This window comes from Haliotis rubra, unplaced genomic scaffold (assembly GCF_003918875.1).
Source record: "Haliotis rubra isolate DU_JTF1 unplaced genomic scaffold, ASM391887v1 Scf10, whole genome shotgun sequence".
In the NCBI taxonomy this organism is placed as follows: Eukaryota; Metazoa; Mollusca; class Gastropoda; order Lepetellida; family Haliotidae; genus Haliotis; species Haliotis rubra.
The window spans coordinates 2,239,139-2,259,312 of NW_025764892.1; the positions used below are offsets into that span (position 1 = coordinate 2,239,139).

A 20,174-nucleotide genomic window follows, 5' to 3' on the forward strand; every position below is an offset into this window, starting at 1 on the left:
GCGCTATACAAATATATATATATATATATATATATATATATATATATATATATATATATATAACAACTTTTTTTTTATATATATATATATATATATATATATATATATATATATATACTGAAAGGCAAAAGAAATGTCGAATATTGGAAATGACATTTAAGAATCAATGGAACATTTGAACCTATTTTTTAAAAATAATACGCCACTGAAATGCAGTACCGACTTTCATCAGAGAAGATAACCCCACTCCATTGTCCCCCACGACAGTTTTGCCGCTGTTGTGTCCACTTGGATACGTTCCCCGCGGTGACGTCGGGTGAATATGGGTCTCCTGGCAGGACATCGACAAAACAGGTTCCTGGCTTGGAGACGTCGCCGAATGGTAGGTCACTGACTGGTCGCTGGTTGTTTCCTGTGGTCACCCAAGCTGTTTCTCTGGCCCTTGCGAATAGGTCTTGCACGTGTTGACGGACGATATGACGGTCCTGGCGACGTGTTGTTACACGGGGTTGACCACTACGTGGACGGTCATCAGTGCTGCTGGTGGCGTTGTATCGCACCCTAAGACGTTCTATCGTTCGTACGCTGCAACTGAAGTCATTAGCAATGACTCGAGCATGTTGACCAGCGTGCAGACGTCCAATAGCTTGTTGTGGTTGATCTCTCGTTAACCTAGTCATAGCTGCTGTGTTCAGAAAACAAGTGAACGATTGCCATTCAAGCCGGCAATTTATGCCTGAATGCATTTATGATGCACGTGCATCTCGATTTCAATGTTGTGTTTCTGGGAACTTTTTCCTCTCCAAAAAACAAAAACATTTCTAACTTCAATCTCAAACAATACTTTATTGCAGGCAATGCAGGCTATACGACCACGATTCATGTTTCCTCAAACTTGACTTCTGGTGTATATTTAAAAAATATATTTCAAATATTCCATTGATACTCAAATGTCATTTCTAATATTACGACGTTTCTTTTGCCTTTCAGTATATATATAAAATAACTGCGTGTCATCTGGGAGGATACTAAGTAGTGCATGTCTTTGATGATCACCACATTGATAACCATTGCCAGCTATGGTTAGGGTGCTAACAAACCAAGAAACATGACCAGGACCAATTTAGGATTCGAACCCACAATCATAGGTTCCACGTCACACTGTATTGCTACTTCCGGTCCGCTGGACTAAACTCTAATGTGTGTCAGAACTTCAAAACGGCCCTAGTTGATCGAACGTTGTGATCTGACAGAGCTTATTGCAGAGTTCTGCTTTGGTTTCAAGTGTAGCCCTGCTTCCATCTGTAGTCCCTCGAGTCCAAACTGTGACCACGGGTGGTGTAAGTATTTACATGCGCATTAAGTACTACAGCAGCGCAAGGTTTGTTTCCTCGCCGAACCTCTAAAGGAGTATAATATTTTTGCGTTGTTTCAAAAACTCGTATCTGATATTAAGTTTGAATTGACTCTTCATCTCCATTGTTATTTGAAATACGTTTATTTATCCCTTGCAACTAATTGACACTCAACCTGATGTGTACGCAGTATTTCAATGTCATCCTATATTTCAAGCGTCTTCAATCATGGCCACTGTCGATACTTTCAACTCTCTGGTAAACAATAGTTTGGTTTTCACCTTCTTCACTTTCCACTTTGCTTCTGTCTTCTCCCTCAGCTCCAGTTTCAGGATGTGAATCTGTATTGGGACTCACAACATCAGTTTCAATTTCAACTGGAGTAACAGGCAGAAACGTTTCTTGGAGGACCAAAACCAGATGGATTTGCAAACGTTCCCAGTGGGTTCGGTTGTAAATCCGGAACCGGAAACCCCATATTTCTCCATATGTTAGTCACTAGGTTTGGATCATTCTGTACCTTACTCTTGCGCTTTTTTTTCGTCATGATTTGTAGTGGTGTTCTTCCATTGTGATCCCGCATATATTCATCAGCTCCACGATCTACAAGAAGCTTATAAACTTCAGGCGTTCCGTTCTCAGCGACAAAATGAAGAAGCGATCTCCCATCTGGATCTGTGGCAGAAACAACAGCTTCTGCTTCTAAAAGTATTTTAACTGAGGATTCTGCACTTTGCTCAATAGATGCAACATAGAGAATACACTTTCTTTCATTGTCAGATGTGTTGGGATTCGCCCCAGCAACTAAAAGCATTTTCATGATGCAATTTCTTGATTCTATGCTTGATTTCTCCAGTGATTCTAATGGTTTTCCATAAGGAGTAAGGGGATACAACATTTTTCTTTGAAGCGCTTTCATACCGATGTTAACCCCCACGCAAAGGTGAAGTGGTGTCAGTCCTTTTGTATCTACTGCACAAGGATCCGCATGTGCTTTTAAGAGCTCCTGGACACAACCCTCGTAAAGGTTTTCACAAGCCAGATGGATAGATGTTCTGCCACTTTCATTGACAGCATTTGGAACTGATCTGTGCTTCAAAAGCAGCTTAACAATTTTATAATATCCACTTTGAGAAGCAATGTGAAGTGGTGTCGTGCCCGTTTGATCGGCTACACATGGGTCGCCGTCTCTTTGTAGAAGTAATTCAACAAGTTCAAGCTTCCCTCTCTCCACAGCCACATGAAGAACTGTTTTACCATTTGCACTGGTTATGTTTGGGTTGGCACCTCCATCTAAGAGTTGTTTAAAGTCACAGGAGATCTTGCCATGAACCAAGAGGTAAAGGACGGTCTCACCAAGATTATTCTGCTGATTGATGTGTCCAAAGCTGTTTCCAAATAACGTTGATAAGGTGTCAAAGTCTTTAACACCGTCTTTACATGCTGCATGTAAGGCATTGTTTCCATCTTGATCACACTTCAGCAAGTCCAACCCCTTGTCACGAATGATTTGTATCACCTCAATATCTTCCGACTGCACCCCAGGAAACAAAACTGTCCTCCCTGCATTGTCCTCTATATCTATAGGAGCATGTGGAAACCCAAACAGGTATAGCAGCTTCTCTGCGGCATCTATAGTAGATAAGGCGGCTTTATGGAGCACTGTTTCACCCTTTGCATCCCTTGAGTCAAGTTTGGCTCCTTTCTCACACAACAACTTCATCATGTGTATCTCTCCATGGAGCGCAGCCATCATCAACACGGTGACTCCCTCAGTTTCCACACTATTTACGTCAGCTCCGTGATCGCATAGTAGCCTGACAGTGGCTAAATCATCATTTTGTAATGCCAAATGTAGGCATGTCCTTCCACTGCGGCCTGAATAGTTTACGTCAATGCCAGCATAGACAAGGGCCTTCACTATCTCAAAATCAGTTTTATCTGAACATGTTAGTGGCGTATTATTGTCAGAATCAATCACATCAACTGATGCATCGGCCCGTAATAGTAACTTTACACATTCCACAGATCCTTTCTTCACTGCTACATGGAGTGGTGTTGACTGTTCAGCCGCCGTCTGTGCATTGACATCAGCGCCTGCTTGAATTAATACCCCCTAAGCTGCCAGCATTGTCAGCGCTACATGCTGAATGAATTGGCATTTCATCTTTGTATTGGGCATTCAGGAAGTACTCCAAAAGAACAGGAACGGCATCGTTTTCGTGTTCTCCCACATCTTCTTGCATCTCACTTGATTCTTCATCATTTTGTATATAATCTTGAGTGTTTCTATCCTCCTCTGTATCTCCTTGATCTTCGTGATCCACCCTCTCTGTTTGGTCATAGGGATTTTCTGAATCTCCGACGTCCTCAGGGTCGTTTGAATCTTCTTCAGAAGTTGGGATAACGGCCTGGCGAGATTCCAAATATGAGCAAAGTATGTACGTTTTCTGTTCACTGTGAAAATCCGACTTTGCTGCCAAATGAAGCACTCTATTGTCTTTGGTCTTACAAATGTCAACACCATGCTCCAAAAGAAGAGCTACATTATCGGCCACACCAAAGCACAAAGCTTGATACAGAGGCTTACTATTGATAAACTCCTCATTGACATCAAGATCCATCCTCAGTAGGTGTTTCAGGATATCGGATACAGGGTGGGTTGCTGCCATCCACAGCAGGAACTCGGGGTCAGGCATGCATGCAGTTTCAATCATTTCTCTGTGATATCCTCCATTGTTCGATTAGAATGACTGATATCTTTAGCATTCTCACCCATGTTTGAAAGCAAATCACAAAGACGGTCTAACCATCCATTCAGTATGGTCATTTCCCTCTTTTTTGAGTTTGCTTTCAAAGAGATGTTGCACAACTAGACTGTTATCCTTTAAAACAGCAGCACAAAACATATCCTTTAATTCCATGTCCTCAGTGACAGCTGAAAGAATATGTTTGGCAATCTCATCAGTGCCATCTGATGTCTTGGGCGATCCACATAAAGCGCGGAAACAGCTTTCATCTGGGGTCACGTCCATGTTCAATAACATGTTGGCTGAAGTGAAATCGTTCGCATATACAGCGCATGCCAACAACTCTGTGAGCATTACTGTCGGAGAACCGTCTGTGAGAACAGCAGTCAGCAATTCAGTAAGGTGTCTGATTTGCTTGAGTAACATACATGGTAGGATGAATTTGCATTTGAACAAACATCCATTCGACACTGGTTGGCCAATCTTTATCTCCAGTTGGTATGGCATTGTAAATGTCAAAATGTCCATCAGCTTTTCCTCATCTTTCCATTTTTCAAACATGACGTCTGTGAACTCTTCATCATGCAGAGCAGGATGATCGAGGACTACCAAAGAGTCTTCAGATAGGAGTAACTCTGTGATTCTGTCAGCAAGAACCCCATAATTGTCCCTAGGCACCATGACAACAACTTCATTTGACTTTGTACAATGTATCTGAGTCTTTACCATTTCTACAAACAACTTTGCAGGGCATATTCCAAGAAACATGTCTGGGCATATCCTTGACACAAATGCGAAAACAGCATCAAAGATTGACTGATGGTGAAACTGGAACTTGTCTTCAATCTTCTCTAAGTAAACACCACGAAGTGACTCTGCCTTCGTCAGTATAGCTGTGGAACTGGGCTGAGAAGGAAGGCTACATAACCCACTTCCAATGAGAGCTTCGATCTGCTGTGTCTTCTTCGACGACCTCACTGGGGTATTTGCCAAGTGACCACCATTCATCAAAACGAGAAGAAGTACCAGATATCCAAGTGGATCACTTTCTTGGAGTATTCCAATTTCCTCTGTTATGTATTCATATGGTTTGAAGAAAAACTGAATACCTTTAGCCTTTGCTTTTCTGCTGCTGGCGAAATATTTACAGCATTGGGGAAAACCAAGAGCCCCATGCACTTCAATCGCTCTTCTGATTTCCTCATCACTAAAAGTAAATTTCCCACAATACATTCTCATGAGTTTCTTCTTCTCTCCGTTTCTGAGAGCATATAGCCCCGAGTCTAGTGTGATACATTGAATGTTCTCTATCAGTTTGTACTTCTTCACTTGACTCTCACATTGAGCACTGATGTCTGGTCTGGATGTTAGTATGAGATATATGTGTCCAGATTCTACAGCAGGCCACATGATGTCAAACAATCTGCTCCACTCGTCCACCCGAGTCTGCACAAGGTTGCTGCTTCCAAAAATGTTTTCAATCATGACAACATATTTAGGACTGCCAGGAGTAGCATCGGTTTTCTTTCCTTCAGCTGTTGGGACCAGATTCCATTCTCTGTATGACGTAAGTATGAGAGGCTGTACGCCTTTCTCCTTGGAAATATCGTCCAGAAGCTTCAACCCTATCCTTGATTTTACCTGAACCAGATTTCCCTTGATGAAGATGCTCCCATATGATTTTAGAATCTTGAGGGCTGCTCTCTCAGCAAACGTAGATACAAACTGTGAAGGACCATCGTGGTTTATGAGAATCCGGGTGGTTTCTAAAAGCGAAATACAGAAATATATTCTTCATTTTAGTGTCCAGTATGATTCTGACAGCTAAACACGGATGCAACTAATACGTTAATCTAAAGAACCAGTGACATCCTATAGCAGTATTTACACTGTTCAAAATAATCAGCGTATTATAATAGACTAGCAAATTCCTTGGGACCATTTGACATATGGTATGCAAAATATAGTGATCGCTTTAGACGAGAAAGGTTAATGACGTATTCTTGAACTTTCCATCTGCCAAAAACTCTTATTCTTGTCAAAATTGAAAAAGGGTGTAAACACTTACGGGCTATGTTATGAAGCCGAGAACCAGGGTTATCTAAAACAGAAACAGAGTCAAGTTTCAAGTGACACTGGACTCATCAAACACATGGTAACCTAAAGAGACTTTGTAATATAAACGAGCACGTTGTTAGCCATAAAATGCGATACTGTTTGAACAAGCCTCCAAACCCAACGAGGCTATACGATCAAAACACACCACTTTGGCAGGTTAGAAACCCTTTCTCTATACTTGCATATGAGACATAGGCACTGTTACGACGTAAATTGTAATACGACGTAAATTGTAATAAAAACGCAAATTGTAATACTTGCAGCAAATTGTAATAAACTTGCAGCAAATTGTAATAAACTTGACGTAAATTGTAATAAAAATTGACGTAAATTGTAATAAACTTGACGTAAATTGTAATAAAAATTGACGTAAATTGTAATAATTTTCGTTGCGGTAAAATGTAATAAATATTTACGTAAATTGTAATAACAGTTTTAATCACTCGTAAATACGCGGGTTTTTGTTTTTCGTTGCATTTCATACATCAAATAAGCTTGTTAGGGCGATAACTCAAGAAAGAAATGATGGATTTTGTTCAAATTTGGGACCAAGGTATATATTTGGTACCAAGCTTGGTAGCCGCGAACTCAGGAAATTATTAATAGATTTTGATCCAATTTTGAGATAATTTTCAAGGTCACAGCAAAAATCTGAGGGTTTTGCCAATATAAAGATTGTTAGCGCGATAACCCAAGAATGAATTGACAAATCTTAGTTAAATGACGAAAATGATATTCGTCCTCATATATAATCGATATAAACTGTCCTCTGTATCATGTCTTTTCGCAAATATCTTTTGAGGTTTTGATATGTATACATATAAAGTGGGGCTGGGGTAGGGGTGGGTTTCTAACGGGTATATCTAACACACTTGCATGCATGTAGAGTCGGAGAGGTGGGTGGGTGTTCTAACGGGTATAACTACGAGGGACGTTCAAATAGTAGTCAGCCTCACCTAGAATATGATACAAAGGCAGCGGTTTTTATGTTTTATTTTTCTAAATATTATCTGTCAGCCTCAAGCAAATTGGTTTTGCTATGTTGCAGCCTCACGATCCCCATTTTGTGAGACTTTGTATTTTGGCTTGGTACTCCCAAAAACGTAAAATCTGCAATAAAATGCATCACAAACTTCAGGAAGCAAAATATGCTATGTTTGAGATTGGTAGAAGTCGGCTAGAATCAAACTTAGATATTAAACTGCACAAAAAAGCAATTTCAAAACTACAATCGCTTGTTCAAATGACTCCCCCTTCGGTTTACTGAAAGAACTCGAGAAAGAAATGATGGATTTTGTTCAAATTTGGTACCAAGGTTTATTGACTGGAGATTGGAGATTTACCGACACCACTTGAATTTAGTGACCTTGAGGTCATTTTAAAGATCACAGCGAAGGCGTAACAGTTTTGCACATGCCAAGCTTGGTAGCCGCGAACTTAGGAAAGAATTAATAGATTTTGATCCAATTTTATATCAAGGTGTATTGGCGGGAATCCCCCTACACCAATTGATTGGGAAACTTGTGCTCATTTTAAGTTCACAGTGAAAAGTGTTTTGCACATGTCTAACTTTTTAGTGCGAAAATACAAGACAGAATTAATATGTTTTGCTTAAAGGTAATACCAACATGCGTTGGGAGTATCGTCTAACGCCAGTCGAATTCAGTGACCTTCGGATTATTTTCAAGGTCACAGCGAGTATTCTTGCGATATCTCCAAACCTAATGGATGGAATTTGTTCGCATTTTGTATCAAGGCATCAGATGACAGTTTCGGCAAGGTTTACATAATTTTTAGGGTCAGACAGACGATAATTGCGACATTCAGATATCGACATGTGGCGGGGGTAATAGCTATGTTTGTGACAAACCCTTTGTCATTACTAATTTTCAAATTTTTGTAAGCATATGGTTTCTATAATTTCATGTTAATTCTACCAGCTGTGAAATTATTCGTGACACGTCTTAAAAAAGCCAGAGATTATTTGTGTATGTTTCGAAAATTAAAGTTTATTGTATTTCATTATGGAGTTATTTTCGATGTTGACGCAAGGACATATTTTACGAGCAATAGCTTTCAAAAATTTAATGTTATTTCTATTACATTTTGAAGTTCTTCATAGCATATCCCAAAATAACAGGATATTGTTTGTTTACGCTTTGAAATGTATGTTTCTTTTTCTTCATTTTCGAATTATTTTCAATGTTGACGCAATGCCATATTTGAAGTTAATTTAATGTTTTAATCATATGTGATTTATTATGATTTATGTTTCGATCATACATTCATATATTGCGTTGTCATAGTTTAACCTGGTTCGTATTATTTTCTTCATCATATTACTACATATTATTGTATTTTTATGAGAGGGAATTTTAAGTTACATTTACTAAGGATATCATAAATCGCTGACGCCTGGTTATTCCTTGCCACATAGCAGTCAATCTGTCTAGACTCATTTGTTGTATTTGATTGATGCATATAAAATAAAATGTAGAAATGATATTGAATTGCATCATTTGCTGCAAGGAATCGATCAGATGTGCTCGTTATCAAAGTAAAGTCAAAACTTCTTTCTGTAAGGTATACAGTGGAAGTTGACACCTTAATTGTTATGGGTAGACTAAAGAAATCATTTATTTAGTTTCACCGCTCGAAATACAACAAAGAATTCCACGGGTGGTATTAACCTCAAAGAATGATCATAGCAATGATTATAACCTACGAGGGCAAACATATCGGGGATAATTTGTTTTGATGCGATATGCACCGGGTAAAATATCACTTTGTCATGGTGACATGACATCATGAATAACAATGTTATGACGTCACGTTGCTTCTAAGAAGCCGCCTTCTAAATACAACGATGACGGGGAGCCTGCCTTTGTTGGAAAGTAGATTATCGCGTAATTTCCGCAATTAAAGATTTCGGTAATAAATAGAAAATTATATTCGTGACCATAATATGCTAGAGTTCACGACCTAAATATCGGCATATCCCTTCTCTGGTTCCGAAAATACCAAGATTTAGGCAGTTGTGTTGTAAACTGATATTATACACGGTTGACCACAAGTGCCTGTTACACACAATGGAACATGAAGTTGGTGTCAAAGGACTCAGCACTCAGCTGGTTCTCCTCATATTTGGACCAGCGAACACAGGTTGTAAAAGTTCAGAATCATACATCTGACAAAGTAGAGTTAACATGTGGCGTGCCCCAGGGCTCGGTCCTTGGTCCTATTCTCTTCTTGCTATATGTAAACTCTCTTCCCGCGGTTATCGACTCTCATGACTGTGGGCACTATGCCTATGCTGATGACAATCAGGTTACCAGGATTCTTAATCTGCAATCTCCAGTCACTGATCTACAGATCATAGACAGTTGCGTTTCCGATATAAAGACCTGGATGAACACAAGGAAACTCCAACTGAATGATGACAAAACGGAGTTGCTCGTCCTTGGAAATTCCAAACAGCTGCAGAAAACCTCCATCTGCAATGTGAAGATTTCAACATCTCACATTCAACCTTCCCCTGTCACTAAGGATCTTGGAGTATATCTTGATGCAAGTTCGTTTTGGAACCGCAAGTCAACCATGTTTATAAGAACTGTCACTATTATCTGCGAACCATCAGCTCCATTAGAAATCTCATCACAACAAAATGTGGTCATTCTTTGGTTCGATCCATTATACTCTCTCGACTCGACTATTGCAACAGTCTGCACTTTGGCATCAGTTCAACTCAACTTCAGAAACTACAAAAATTACAGAACTCAGCAGCTTGCATCGTCTGCCCCAAGTCCAAGAAATAACATATCACACCTTCACTGATGTCTCTACACTGGTTGCCTGTCAAATTCCGGATTAACTTCAAGATTCTATGTATCACTTTCAAAGCTCTACATGGACAAACACCTGAATACCTCTCCAGTCTTCTGTGTCAGTACATTTCCAACCCGACCATTACGATCCCAGAATCACCAGCTACTTGTCATTCCTAAAGTTCGACCCTCATCCTATGGGAAAAGATCATTCCAACACGCAGCCGCCAGTCTCTGGAACAACTTGCCCCCTCACATCAAGACTGCTGAATCTTTGGACACATTTAAATCGTCTCTAAAATCCACTTTTTTTCGTCCTGCCTATTACTAGACTTTCTATGTTCAATTGTCTCTCTGTAAATAGTTTTACCTATTTTCTTTTCTCCTATAGTATTGTTGCGCCATGAGCGGGTATTAGTACCTGGATGTAGTGCTATATAAATACCCACATTATTATTATTATTATATATTTATCTTCTATAAAGTCGGCTATATTCAAACCATGTGAAATGTCGTCAAATAATGTGTGATGACAGTTACCAGCGTCCCAATAGTGTCCATATACATGTATTTCTCTGTCAAACCGTTGCAACGTTCTATAATGCACTTATGAAATATAATATATGTTTTCCGACCGTGAAGTCATTAACAAGAATTATGCATTTTCTGCAGTCACTTGTGAATTGAACTAAATGAAGGTTCATCTGATTAATGAGTATCGAGGAAATTATGTTCATCTATAAATTAGACGCAGCTTCATGTTTTCAAGACATCTTTCCGGAATATGCGCCTGTGAAGACGTTCAGATAATGACGATATTGCACAGTATTATTCATGAGATTCCTGTCTAAAGTAAGGTCTGATAATAGATCGACTTTTATTCAACAGTGTTGGCCCTGGGGCCTATAGTACGATTACAGTTTGATCTACTTGCACGTGGTGCTAGTAACATATTAAGTTTCTATTGGTATTAAATGCATATTTCAGATAAAAGCTATGGTATTAATTTCACAACATCTATATTGTTTGATGTTAAAAGATTTGGCAATGTGTGTTCATACATTACAGTTTTTGACAGACTTGGCAAAATAAATAATAAAATGACATTGATAGCATCTTCACGACTTGGCCATACAGTCATGACAATTTAAGGAGTGAAAAGTGAGCGATAGGTCTTGTGGGAATTCAAAGATTCATTAAGACTGTAGCCGTCTAAGCGTAACTCTGTGCGTAATATTTATACATTTTCTATCCACGGACAACATGCTTCTAATATTAATATTATTTTCATGGATTCATCATATTTTATTCATAGCTGTGCTATAGTTTTTCATTAAAATGTCTTTTCTGTTGCTGGAATTGAAGTAAGTCCGTTACAGAGCTGGGATCATATAATGTCTTTGAAATATAAATTATGCAAACGGCTGGAACCTTCTGTTCCAATGCAAAACGTTCGTAACGCTACGACATTCGCATGCCTATGATAAACTATAGAGTTGGCCTCAACCATTGACTGGATTACATTCTCTTCGTCAGCAGAGAAAAGTCGACTTCTTTTTTCCCTTGGGGTGCAGGCAACATTTTGCGTTTCCACTTTTGGTAAACCGGAAGTAAACAGAAAACGGAACTATGGGATATATGGAAGCTAACCAGTGACGTTAACCACACTTAAACTTTGACGGCGACGTTAGCTAACGGCATGACTAACCATGTTTTGAACAACGCATATTTAACGTTCGGTTACCTAACGGCCGGTTAAGGATTTAACCGGCCGTTAGAGTTAACCGGCGGTTAAGATAACCGAGTATTGAACAACCGGGCCCAGATAGATAGTTAGTTAACCAACTAAGTACGTTTCCACGAACACCATCATTTTTTCTAATATGTGCAATAAACCTTTATGCCATGCCCTGTAAAAAGCTTTTAAAATATCACAAAACAGCATACAGTAAAGGTGGTGATTATCTAGGACTGAGCATATATTATGATAAATGTCTATGTTGAGATGTAGTAGAATGACTAGCAGTAAAACCTGACTGGAATTTACTTAAAATGTTATGTTCATGGAAATGGTCGTGCACATGTTTTACCATTATTCTTTCAAGGATTTTCCAAAGGACAGGTAATAAACTATTAGGTCTGTAATTAGTTTGGAGGGATGCATCTCCTTCTTTCAAAATAGGAGTAACATTACCCGTTTTCCACAATGTAGGAAATACAGTCACCAGTGATATATTATACAACAAACAAAGAGGTTCAGCTATAGATGTACAAATTCGTTTTAACACTCTCATGTTAATGCCATCAGGTCCACTAGATTTTTTTCGCTGGTAAGGTCTTATCAGATACCTCCTTTTCGGTTACAATGACATTTGTTATACAGTTAACACAGCGATGGCTAACAGGTGGCAAAGTCTTGCCGCCATCAGTAACATTTGAAACAGATACAAAATATTCATTTAATGTTTGAGCTTTATCCAAATCTGTAAAACTGAAGGTATCCCAGAATCATCAGTGACAAGAAGAGGAATGGGTCCGATGAAGTAGTAACCACCTGATTGAGTAGATTGAGGTGATAAATAGTTATCAAAAATAGATTAAACGTTTCCCTTGGCTATTCTTTTAGATTATTTACTTTATTCCTCTGCTTTTGTAATTTAAATAGCTCATAAGTATTCAGAGATCGAAATCGTAGTTTCCGATACCTTTTCAACTCCCCTGGGGACTGTACAGCCATGCTGCCTGTTAGGCGCAATGAACTAAACACTCACATTGCCAGCACATACTCACGGGTACCCATTTAACAGCTGGGTGAACTGAGACAGTGTAGATCTAAGTATCTTTGTCCAAGGATACTACGCAAATGTGCTCATCTCGGGAACCGAACCTCGGTGCCTCCTCGAAACCGGGGCCTTCAGCGTGATAGTCACAGACGCCTTAGAACTGCACTATTGCAGCTATCTCTTGGATAATGGTATACCCTCAGATAATATCATATAAAATATGTTCAGCATAGTATTGATGACTTCCCGTCATCATCAACATTCAAAGATTTGGATTGCTTGATTTACATTTAGACGGGGACTGGTTTCTTTTTTAGGACACCCTCATTTTAAATTTTCAAAAACATTGTGTCCAGATATACAACATATTGAGAGCTGACACTTGTGTGACCATTCAGTATTTAGTTTGAACCCTTGACATCATGTATGAATAAGTGAAAACTTTAGGATGAGTTATATCCTTATGATGACGTCAACTGAAAGGGGTGGGTAGTGTCTCCAAAACAAGCCCCTTTCAGTAAACATGAAGGGGAGTCACTTGAACAAGCTGATTATAGTTTAGAATTGCTTTTGTGCAGTTTAATATCTAAGTTTGACTTTACCAACATACAACATGTTTTTGCATATTTTGTTTCAATTGCGTAGGGGATTCCCGCCAATACACCTTGATATAAAATTGGATCAAAATCTATTAATTCTTTCCTAAGTTCGCGGCTACCAAGCTTGGTATGTGCAAAACTGTTACACCTTCGCTGTGACCTTTAAAATGACCTCAAGGTCAGTAAATTCAAGTGGTGTCGGTAAATCTCGTCAATAAACCTTGGTACCAAATTTGAACAAAATCCATCATTTCTTTCGAGTTCTTTCAGTAAACCGAAGGGGAGTCATTTGAACAAGCGATTTGTAGTTTCAAATTGCCTTTTGTGCAGTTTAATATGTGTGTTTGATTCTAGCCGACCTCTACTAATCTCAAACATACAAAAATGTTTCTTGCATATTTTTTGTTTCCTGAAGTTTAATTTTAGGATGCATTTTATTGCTAGTCAGCTAGGCTATTCCATTTGTCCGAACCACAACATACGGAGACAGATCATTTAGCAGACCGGGTGCTGTACTCTGGAATTGATTACCTGAAAATGTCAGAAAATCGGAAAATATCAACAGTTTCCGATCTTGTCGCAAAACTATCCTCTTCAAACGAGTATTCGACTAAGCGCACATGAGCAGGACTCTGGATATTTTGCGCTATACAAATGTCTAATTTGATTTGATTTGATATACCCGCTAGAAACCCACCCTAATTTTATATTTGTACATATCAAAACCTCAAAAGATATTTGCGGAAAGGACATGATACAGAGGACAGTAGGAGGTTTATATCGATTATATACTCTCCCAAAAAGAAACGCATATAGGAATTTCAACTGTATTTTTATGTTTATTTTGAAACATCTCGTAGGCTTTATGAGTCAATGAAATATAGCGAAATTGCACACTGGGAATGCAGACTTATCCGTCTCTTTGGCACCAACCTCGAGGAAAGTCAGTTTGAGTGTCAAGCATGGAGACGTGTGGTGGCGCTGAAGTCAATACCTCGTGTGACCACCGTGGGCATCCAGAACTGCACGGCATCGCCTCGGCATCGAACGAATAAGTCTCAGAATCTCGTGTTGCCCAATCGCAGCCCACTCTGCCTGTAGTGCCTGGGTGCGAGTTGCTGAAGTGTCTGGGGCTGAGGGTTACGGCGTCGCACCCCGTCTGTCCAGGGCATCCCACAGATGTTCGATCGGGTTTAAGTCCGGTGATCTTGAGGGCCAGAGGAGCACATTGATGTTGTGGTTCTGGAGGAAGTCTCTAGTGTGACGTGCTGTGTGGGGCCTGGCATTGTCCTGTTGAAACAACTCCCTCTGGCGATCAATGATTGGAAGGAGGTGTGGGCGTAGGATTTCGTCACAGTACCGTTGAGCTCGTCAGGGTTGCCCTGATCATCACCAAATCACTTCTCCTACGGCAGGTGATCGCCCCCACATCATAACACTTCCCGGCCGAATCTGTCCACCTGGGAACGCAAGCGTCGGCGAAACGTTCACGTCGACGTCTGTACACCCGCATTCTTCCATCGCGTCGTTCCAATAGAAATCGTGATTCATCACTGAACCAGATTCTACGCCAATTCGGTAGGTTCCAGGCCTGAACGTTGGTGCACCATTGAACTCGATGTCGACGATGTTGTTGTCGAAGCACAGGGCCAAAATAAGGTCTTCTGGCACGTAAACCAGCCTCTCTCAACCTGTTCCTGACGGTCTGTGCAGAAAGCCTCCTCAATCCGGGTATTTGTCGAGCGGTACTGGTCGCCGTAGCTGTTCGATGACGCAGGTGATGTACCTGGATGTAGCGATCCTGCGCCGCAGTGGTCGCTCGAGGTCGCCCACTACGAGGGGCATCTGCTACCGCATTCTGCCGGCGATATCTCTCCCAGAGCCGTGAAATGGTGCTTTGGTGAACATTCATGCGTCGGGCAACTGCACGTTGAGACTGGCCAGCTTCAAGCAAACCAATGGCGATATGACGGTTGGCTTCACTTAGACGTGGCATTTTGCGTTCGTCAACAATATTCCAAATACAGTGAATAATCGACAGACAGCGATCAACCTTTTATATACCATCATTGAGACTATCTGATCCCCAACTTTCACGTGCATTGCATGTGAATTGTGTATTCTGTGACACTACACGCCGAAATTGAAAAATCATGCTGTTAAATACGGGTATTTTACGGATGGTGCGTTTTGTTGTTGATGTTTCAAAACATAAACACCATAGGACTCATAAACAGAGCAAAACCTTTTGTAAAATGAATCACGTTTTAATTCATTGCTACATGAAATTGCTATTTTCATGATGCGTTTCTTTTGGGAGAGTATATTTTCGTCATTTGACTAAGATTTGTCAATTATTTCTTGGCTATCGCGCCAACAATCTTTTATATTGGCAAAACCCTCAGATTTTGCTGTGACCTTGAAAATAATCTCAAGGTCACTCCATTTCACTTGTGTCGGTGAATCTCGCCAATATACCTTGGTAAAAATTTGAACAAAATCCATCATTTCTTTCTTGAGTTATCGCCCTAACAAGCTTATTTGATGTATGAAATGCAACGAAAAACAAACACCCGCGTATTTACGGGTGATTAAAACTGTTATTACAATTTACGTAAATATTTATTACATTTTACCGCAACGAAAATTATTACAATTTACGTCAATTTTATTACAATTTGCGTATTTCAATTTACGTCAATTTTATTACAATTTACGTTTTTATTACAATTTACGTCAAGTTTATTACAATTTGCTGCAAGTATTACAATTTGCGTTTTATTACAATTTACGTCGTAACATGCACCTCCCAACCCTAATTAATTACTTATTCAAACCTTTACTCATACAGATTAAACATTTCATTATACGTTAAAATGTAATCCTTAAAAAAATCGTATCTTGAAAGCTATATTAATTGTAATGCGCGATGACTTAAGCATTGAATAATACTTAAAAGGTAATGATAAAAATTGATTTTTATATTAACATGTGGCATGTTGTCTAATCTATATACTTACACCTATTTCATGTCCTTGATATATGTCAGTGTATGGTGAAAGCATTATTCAAATCTAATTATCAGTCGCTTAGCCTAAAATTATAGTATTGGCTCAATAACTATACCTCTGAGTCGTCCTATCAAATACACACAATACATAAATATACACACAAACGGCCCTAGCTTGGGGCCCCTTTCCTTCAAATTTCCAGATAAGTCGACAGTTAAAGATAAAGAAACGGAAAACAAACAAAATACTCTACACACATAAATATGTACATGCTTTCTCTGTACCTAAAAAAAGAACCGTATCCAAGACATTACAAAAGTCACACAAATGCTGGCCTACCTGCTTGGGACGCCATGTTGTCTCCTAGATTACGTTTAGATCACTCGCCGTTATAAAACCGTACCTTGCCCTAAAGACAAGCAGTACATCAGCATTAAAACACTACAAAAGAGTGAGTGAGTGTGTGAGTTTGGTTTTTACACCGCTTTTAGCAATATTCCAGCAATGTTATGGCGGGGGACACCAGAAATGGGCTTCACAAATTGTACCCATGTAGGGAATCGAACCCGGGGCTTCGGCGTGACGAGCAAACGCTTTAACCACTAGGCTACCCCACCATTACAAAGAAATACCTTGCCGATTGTTCGACATTCTCGGCTATTTCTGGGGAATTTTCTGAGACAATCGCATTTTTCGATAAAATTTCTATTCCATTCAAGATAATTTGCCAATATTATACAATGACAAAATGGCCTATGCAATCACGAATCAAGATTTAACAGTTGCTAAAACATATTACTCGTTATCGGGATATGTCAGCCTTCAGGTGGGATTAAATAAAATAAATAGCGTTACAGAATATTGTTACCAAACCGAAAAAACATAATTACACCTTCAAGAAACCATTTTCATACGATATGTAAATTCACAATATCTTTAAAGATGTAATCCCTTATGTTGGTGGATAGTTGCGTGAAATGTTAAATAGTCAAACATTTTGACAGAGGTGAACGCTATTCTGAGATGGCATAAATTCGAGTGTTTGAGCATTCACATGAATTCCACTATCTGCTTGAATGGTATCATCTTTTTTGCCACACGCTTCTATACTTTCTGTTAAAACAAAGAAAACCGCTTCTTTTTAGGATTGTCGACAACACCAGAGAATGCATTGGTAACGTAAATATAGCGGTAAATATGAGAGGAGTGGAAAATCAGTGAGGAGTGAGTGAGTGAGTGAGTTTAGTTTTACGCCGCACTCAGCACTATTCCAGCTATATGGCGGCGGTCTGTAAATAATCGAGTCTGGACAAGACAATCCAGTGATCAACAGCATGAGCATCGATCTGCGATATTTAGGAACCGATGACACGTGTCAACCAAGTCAGCGAGCCTGACCACCCGATCCCGTTAGTCGCCCCTTACGACAAGCATGGGTTACTGAAGGCTACGTCTAACCCGGATCTTCACGGGTCAAATCAGTGACGAGACCAAGTGACATGTCCTGCCCTGTATATAGAACATGCCATCCGCACAATTTGCATTAAAAAGTAAGTGTTTATTGTCCATTCACATTTCCTATCATGCGACGGCAGCCTGTAAACAAATCACACGAACATGTCACGCACGGAACAGAAACGCCTGTGACACGATAGTGCATTTAATGATTTGTTGAACCTGAAAAAGATATGGAGATTTTGAATAACAGGAAACAAATACAATAGGAATATAACGAACTGTTATGTCAGAACACAATAAAATACAGTGTAATCAATTCTTTGATATCTATACTTGAACATTTAAACTAACCAAATATTGTACACAGTGCAAAGTGTTTGTTTTCAGTTAACTGACAAGTCAACCTACTTAATATTTAAAGCCAAAAAGCCTAGATATATGGTTAGTATAACTGTGACGGTTCTCGTTGTGTCTCGTCCGGCCTAGGAAATATACGTCATTGCCAGAGAAAAGTGTGCGAAATAGTTTTCCAAATTTTGCTAGCCTGAAAGTTACCAGCCCACAAAATAATTCACTAGCCCGAAATTTGAATGTAGAAACTAAGAAAATGATTACAAAAATAGATGAGAATAAGATATTGTCGGCATGACACGGCTTCATTATTACGCTGCCCATATGCATGATGAACAAAAAATGGCATTGTGTATGGCATTGTGTATTTCAATAATTGTATCAGGTCATAATCTTGCATGATATTAAAGTGTATTATAACTTAACAAGTCCAAGAGAGCGATATATTTACAAAATGATCATATGAAAATGTACTAGCCAGTCGGGCCAATGACTGTGGAGATTAACTGGCCCGGCTGGACTTTTACTAGCCACGAGCTAGCGGGCCAGTGGCTATTTCGCACACTGCCAGAGAATTACCAGGTTTGATTTTCTCATGAAACATACACCACAGGGCGAATTGGAGCGGTGAAAAATTTGAAAAAAGGGTCACAAAAGATCGGATGAATGTTTACACACCAACTTCCTACAACACTACTAACTGGGACGACAAGTGAAACTAATGTCAGCATTTGTAGTTGACAAAGAACGAGGAAACATTCAAAATGATTCCGGGTCCATATGTTCTACTATTACCAATGTAAGGTGGGTCAGTGCGACATATATTTCCTGTGTAGAGGAGATCAGGGTGACAAAGTCTGTGTACACGCCGTGGTACGTTCACATCAAGTGTAACATAAAACAATAATTTGAATGTGTTACTTATTTATATGACATGTGGATGGCACTTGGCCAATTTCTTGTCGCTTGTATGTGGCTTTTATACCTGCTGTCTAGCCTGCAAAACTGCCCTGTCTATCTCACAGTCCCTGAACCATACTATTTTCCCTTCCGCCCAGCATTGTCTGTAACGCAAACACTCCAAATGAACCGAGTCTACATTTTCCTCAGGTTGACGCTCCGGTTGGGCTCCTTCTCAATTTAGCTGCCTTTTCCTATCAGAGTTATAGATTTCCAAAGACTAAGCGTAAGTGCTGCCTGTATGTTTGTTGCTAATGGAAACATGTGTACACATAAATCATTATTCTGTTTTCTGACAGCAAAGTAGTTGGTGCATAGCATTACCATGGCATGTGATCGTCACGCTGTTAAATATATCACATTATACTATGTATACGAAAATGTGGAAATGTGACTTTAGTATTCTGTTTATTACTCTCCAACATAACATCGACAGAAACTGCCTACAGCATGATGACTCTCATATAAATTTTCCGTGAGTCAAGCAAGGTCTAATACCATTGCGATAGAGGCATTAGCATTTTGACGGTGTAACTGTAACCATTATGTCGCCATATGTCTATCGGTATTACACTAGTGTACCATTGCCGTAAAAATATTACACTACAGTATCTTCCACTGGCGAGTAATAAATAACATTATACTATATATACAGAAATGTGGTTACCAATGCAAGCAAGGCTATTTTGTAGCTTGCAATTGTTGATTACAAATAATATTTTCAAGTCTCGACAAGGAAGATAAATGCGAGTATGCCCAAAGCTAATAGAATACACTTACAACAGGGGTCATTCCAAATAGTATGTAAGGGCTCTCTGCATGGATAATGATGTAATTTCCTTTACCAGCAGTAAGATATTCTCAGTTTATCAACCAGAAAGGAACGTATTATGAATCGTCATGTACAGAAAGGTGAACCTACCTACGTGGGACGCCATATTGCTCTTGTAGTGTCAAGTTGACCT

At 39.4% G+C, this 20,174-nt stretch overlaps 1 protein-coding gene across 1 annotated transcript; it reads right to left on the reverse strand.

Annotated features, from left to right (window-relative positions):
* Positions 1–973: 973 nt before the first annotated feature.
* Positions 974–20,164, reverse strand: LOC124266047. Its single transcript, XM_046700862.1, has 6 exons — positions 20,132–20,164; positions 16,780–16,849; positions 6,174–6,206; positions 4,152–5,871; positions 3,607–3,766; positions 974–3,471 (listed from the first exon to the last, which is right to left on the reverse strand). The coding sequence occupies exons 2-6, from the start codon at positions 16,793–16,795 to the stop codon at positions 1,729–1,731; spliced, it is 3,672 nt and encodes a 1,223-aa protein (XP_046556818.1). The 5' UTR covers positions 16,796–16,849; positions 20,132–20,164; the 3' UTR covers positions 974–1,728.
* Between the last annotated feature and the right edge of the window lie 10 nt (positions 20,165–20,174).

Bases quoted from the DNA above. Each gene is read 5' to 3' on its own strand.
- LOC124266047 (XM_046700862.1), bottom strand. The intron at 5,872-6,173 runs GTAAGTGTTTAC...TTTCGCTTTTAG, and splicing joins TCGGCTTCATAACATAGCCC to AAACCACCCGGATTCTCATA. The intron at 3,472-3,606 runs GTGAGATGCAAG...CTGGCAGCTTAG, and splicing joins ACAAAATGATGAAGAATCAA to GGGGTATTAATTCAAGCAGG.